The 5,817-nt window shown below is 43.2% G+C and overlaps 1 protein-coding gene across 1 annotated transcript; it reads left to right on the top strand.

Annotated features, from left to right (window-relative positions):
- The first annotated feature begins 259 nt into the window (after positions 1-259).
- Positions 260-2,519, top strand: dpy30 (dpy-30 histone methyltransferase complex regulatory subunit). Its single transcript, XM_031840809.1, has 4 exons — positions 260-503; positions 2,001-2,048; positions 2,122-2,264; positions 2,357-2,519. Exons 1-4 carry the CDS (start codon positions 486-488, stop codon positions 2,427-2,429), a joined length of 282 nt encoding a protein of 93 aa, XP_031696669.1. The 5' UTR covers positions 260-485; the 3' UTR covers positions 2,430-2,519.
- Positions 2,520-5,817: the final 3,298 nt, after the last annotated feature.

Raw genomic sequence — 5,817 nt, 5'->3', positions numbered from 1 at the left:
TATCTATATATATCTCTATCTATCTATCTATAAATATATATATCTATAAATATCTATATCTATATATATCTCTATCTATCTATCTATAAATATATATATCTATAAATATCTATATCTAAATATCTATATCTATATCTAAATATCTATATATATCTATCTATCTATCTATCTATCTATATATATATATATATATATATATATAATAATATATTATAATATATACATACATAATGTATACATACATGAGTTAAGCTAGCAGTTGAACCGGACGGCGTGTTCTCTGCTGCTAACGTTTTTATCGAATAGCAGATACAACATCTGATTGTGGATGTATGTATGTATGTGTATATATAGGTCTGGTGAGGAGACGCTGCTCCTCACCAGACCTCCTCTCATTAAATGATTATATAACTTCTCCATCAACAGAGGTCTAAAGGTTCAAAGCGTCTCTTTGTCTTTCAGATCACACAGACGCAGATACGTCCATGGAGGGACACACTCCCGTGAGTACTACACGGTACCACACAGAGTACTACACAGTAGTGCTGGGCGGTATACCGGTTTTAATTTCGCGTACGATATGAAGTTTTCATATACCGTCATACTGGTGTTTAGAAACAACTTCTGTCGCTCTTCAACAGGCAGCAGAATATATTGTTCGCAGCTGAGAGCGCTACTTCTTCTTCTTCTAGTTTTACGGCGGTTGGCATCCATTTTATTGGTGCATTACCGTCACCTTCTGCGTGGATCAGACATTAGGCTGTGGGTACAGCGGTCGGAGCTAGTTGTCTTAAGTGTATTGAGAGGGAACCCTAGTCATGGTTATAACTTTATAACAACAGTTAATAACCCACAACTAACGCTCTTTAAGTAAAACACCACGACACAACAGTTTGTGACACATAAACAATTTGTAACACTAATAATTGTACATATATAAAATTTCACCGCCGAACTGCATGCTGGGTAAAGCTCGCTAACAACAGTCTGCTAACAGCTGGGAGAGGCTCTGTCGCTCCAGTAACGTTACATTAAAGAACAGAACAGAGCGATGCAGGATGAACAAAGACTGAACAACAAAAGGTATTTAGGTCAGACACATATGCAACGCTGATTACCGTAATATGTGTGGTATTTGTTATAAATGTACGTTGGTACATTGAGGGTGATAAGAAGCTGTACATGAAGGGGCTTAGGACCCAGGGGAATGTAGGTGAAGGAAACAGGAAGTGACGGAACGGAAGACACGCCACACAAACAGCTGTTCACCGCTCGCTGGCCGGTTAATTAATGAATGCTTTAACACGGAAAAAGAAATACTGTGATATACCGTGAAACCGCCAGAATCTTACAAAATACCGTGATATGCATTTTTGGTCATACCGCCCAGCCCTAGTACACAGTACCACAGAGTATCACAGAGTCAGATGTTTAATCTCGGAGTCCTGTACAGACTGAGGTCAGGACGTGATTAGCCTAGCTTAGCACAAAGACTGCAAGCAGGGGGGAACTGTTAGCCTAGCTTAGCACAAAAACTGTTAGCAGGGGGAAACTGTTAGCCTAGCAGGAGCTCCTGGCTGTGTTTAAAGTTGCAGCTGATGATAATAATTATGAAACATGAAGAAGTACTCAATCATTTACTCAAGTAAAAGTACAAAAGTATTATTATTGAAATATACTCAAAGTACCAAAAGTAACCGTACTCATTAGAGAATATATATTGTATTACTGCATTCATGTGTTCATAACTTTAAAGCTGGAGCTCATTTTAATGACTTCATATAATCTATAATGTTACATCAGTTATTAGTTAATTAATAATCTGAAACTGTAAAGTAACTAAAGCTGTCAGATAAATGAAGTAAAAAGTACAATATGTACTGTGAGATGTAGTGAAGGACAAGTAGAACGTAGTGGAAGTACAAGTATTTTCAAACAGTACTTGAGTAAAAGTACTTTTGTCTGATTGGTGATGATGAATAAACACGAGTTCTCTGCAGGTGTCTGAAAACCCTCACGCAGAGTACGGACTGACGGAGAACATCCAGGTAACACACACACTCACAGACACACACTCTGAGGTGAAAAGGCAGACTCCCAGCATGCTTTGCTGCTCCTCAGAGGACGGTGGAGAACGAGAAGGCGGGCTCGGAGAAGATCTCGAAGCAGAAGGTGGACCTGCAGGCGCTGCCGACCCGAGCGTACCTGGACCAGACCGTGGTCCCGATCCTGCTGCAGGGTCTGTCGCTGCTCGCCAAGGACAGGTGGGACACACTGGTTCAAGGTCTACACATAGAGAGGTCATTGTGTTTAAATACCCACTGAATGAATAAAGAGTTTCCTTTCTGTCCTCCAGACCTCCGAACCCCATCGAGTACCTGGCAGCGTTCCTGCTGAAGAACAAATCCCAGTTTGAAGAGAGGAATTAAACTGTGAAGTCATTTCATTCAGTAGAAACTACACTGTTGTTGTTGTTGTTTTTGTTTTTTATTAACCAGAATAAACATGTTGACGTGAAAGAGGAGCTGCTCTTTGGGATTGTATCCATTATTTATTAAAATCCGACCGCTTGTCGAACCTCAGATTCAAGAGGAGCAGTGCGGATTCCGTCCCGGCCGTGGAACAGTGGACCAGCTCTTTACCCTCGCAAGACTACTGGAGGGGTTCTGGGAGTTTGCCCAACCAGTCTACATGTGCTTTGTGGACTTGGAGAAGGCTTTCGACCGGGTCCCTCGGGGGTTCTAGTGGGGGGTGCTGCGGGAGTATGGGGTGCCGGACCCGTTACAACGGGCGATCCGGTCTCTGTACGACTGCAGTAGGAGCTGTGTCCGCATTCTCGGCAATAAGTCAGACACGTTCCCGGTGGGTGTTGGCCTCCGCCAGGGCTGCCCTTTGTGTCCGGTCCTGTTCGTGACTTTCACGGACAGGATATCTAGGCGCAGCCTGGGGGTGGAGAACGTCAGGATCGGGGGTCTCGGGATCGCCTCTCTGCTATTTGCAGATGATGTGGTCCTGTTAGCCTCCTCGGATCATGACCTCCAGCATTCACTGGGGCGGTTTGCAGCCGAGTGTGAAGCGGCGGGGATGAGAGTTAGCACCTCCAAATCTGAGGCCATGGTGCTCTGCCGGAAACCGGTGGATTGCTCCCTCCAGGTGGGGACGGAGTGCCTACCTCAAGCGAAGGAGTTCAAGTATCTCGGGGTCTTGTTCACGAGTGAGGGTAAGATGGAGCGGGAGATCGACAGACGGATCGGTGCAGCTGCAGCAGTAAAGCAGGCGCTGCACCGGACCGTCTTGGTGAAGAGGGAGCTGAGCCGGAAGGCAAAGCTCTCAATTTGGAGTCGAGCCGCTACTCCTTCGCGTCGAAAGGAGTCAGCTGAGGTGGTTCAGCATCTAATTAGGATGCCTCCTGGACGCCTCCCACTGGAGGTTTTCCAGGCACGTCCAACTGGGAAGACACCCCGGGGAAGACCCAGAACACACTGGAGAGATTACATCTCCCAGCTGGCCTGGGAACGCCTCGGGATCCCCCAGAATGAGCTGGAACATGTTGCCGGTGAGAGGGAGGTCTGGGTCAGCCTGCTTGGCCTGCTGCTACCGCGACCCGACCCCGGATAAGCGGAGGAAAATGGATGGATGGATTTATTAAAATGGAATCAGAAATTTATGAAAAACAAATTATTTTGAGTCATATTTTCATTCAGACGGCAACAAAATGTTGACGTACTGCTGGTTTGTGACTGTTTACTGACACTGACCATCTGCTTTAACTAGTGGCATCAAAACCAGCTCAACCAGTTAACTAGTGACAACACCATCATAACCAGTTAACTAGTGGCATTACAACCATATTAACCAGTTAACTAGTGTCATCATAACCAGTTAACTAGTGACATCAACAGAGGTCAGAGCTTTTATTCTGAAAACTGCTGAGACTGAGCCAGACAGGAAGTGAGCTGTAAAACCAAAATTCGAGCTGAAAGAGTGTAAAAAGTTTGATATAATTATTTTTATTTCTTCACTTTATTGCACAGCAATGAAATAAAACAATATTTTGTAATAACATGAAATTCTACCAGAATCAGAAACAAGTGATGAATTCTGTTTAGTCTTCGAACGAGATGAAAAGAAGTTTCAAACTTCATATTTTGTTTTTTTAATGTCCGAATAATTCAGATATCACCGCAGACTTTGAGTAATAAAGCCCAAATATTACAAGAAAAAGTCATAGAAAGATTTGTGAGGAAAAGTTGTAATATTTAAAGAAAAAAGCTATTTTAAAACGTCAGAAAATGTCACAGCTCTGTCACGTCTATCCACCTTTCACTCACCTAATTAGTTCATTCAGTGCACCTGCCAGTCACACTCACCTCATCAGCTCATCACTCTCACCTGCTCACTCTGCCTCTTCACTATTTAAACCCCTGCCTCAGACACACTCACTGCCAGATCGTTCTTTGCATTCATGCTCAACCTTCCCGCACTCACCCATGGACTGATTCCCTGTTGCCGACCCTGCCTGTCCCGGACTACCTCGCCTTGCCTCTGCCCTGGTAACTTACTCAGCCCTTCTGTCCTTGACCACGAGAAACCTGTCGGATTCTTCCAGAGAATCCTCTGCCTGTCGTGTGTTGCAAATAAAGAACTCAAATCATACCAGTCCTGGTGTTGTCGTACTGCTCCTGGGTCCCAACTACACCCGTTACAGAAAGGAACATTTCTGAAAAGTTAAAATCTTATGAAAAGCAGCTGTTGGATGAGAGCAGAGTGATTTAAATATATACTTATGTTGAGTAGATCAAACATTGATATCTGATATTAGTGAAACCTTTTTCTGCATCCTCTTCTTCCTCATTTAAGATAATTACATATTTATAATTAAGATAGTCACATGATCGAGACGTTAATCGTGACCGAAGACAAAGCTGAAGGACGTCCTCTGTGAGTTTAATGGTGCTCTATTAGATCACGTGACAGATCATGTGACTTGTGAAGGTCTTATTGAGGAGATTCATATCAACGCACCTTTCAGATTCTATTATTTTGATCTTTTCATTCACCAGCTGTGACTGTTTATTGCAGGTCCAGTTTGTAAAGAATCAGAAAGGTAAAAACCCTGGTGGAGGTCTCAGTGGTTCAGAGTCTGTGATGAGGTCCATGTGGGTACTAGACCAGAGAAAACATTATTATTCTGAGTGTGATTATTAATCTACCCACAAAGGCCTCGTTACTCATAGAGGCTTCGTCTGCATCCGCTGTGGTTCAGGAGAAGCTCTCACTGATCAAACTCTCTCATTGTTTATCATCGTCTACGTTCTGAACCACAGCTGATCCCCGTTAAAGCTCATGTATTTACCTTTATGCATGTTTATTAATTAATCTGATGATTATTTTATCAACTAAACTTTGGTCTATAAAATATCAGAAAATAGTTTAAAATGTTATAATAATAACCCGACGTTCATATATTATGAAAAAGAAAGCATCTGAACCTGGAACCAGGTTCCAGAGCTGTCTGCTCTATTGTCAGTCTAAGCTAACGTTAGCTTGGCATACAGTTAGCATTAGCTCTGTGTTTTTGTGAGTGAAGGTCTGTGTGGTGTTCCTGTTGACTATTGAGGTAGCATGCCGCTGCATTCACTAACCACACACATGTACTGCTGTTGCATTGACTGGCTCCAGAAACAGATGCTAACTAGCATAAGTAGCGGCTAACTGAGCCTCTAACGTTAGCTGTAGCCCGCTTCACTGACTGACACCAGCAGGAGGCCGGTGTAGCTGCTGTATATGTATATATGTATATGTATATGTATATGT

Source organism: Anarrhichthys ocellatus, unplaced genomic scaffold, assembly GCF_004355925.1.
Source record: "Anarrhichthys ocellatus isolate YVR2014 unplaced genomic scaffold, GSC_Weel_1.0 scaffold3358, whole genome shotgun sequence".
NCBI lineage: Eukaryota > Metazoa > Chordata > Actinopteri > Perciformes > Anarhichadidae > Anarrhichthys > Anarrhichthys ocellatus.
The sequence above is the reverse complement of the archived record's forward strand: the minus strand, read 5'-3'. Positions and strand labels throughout refer to the sequence as shown.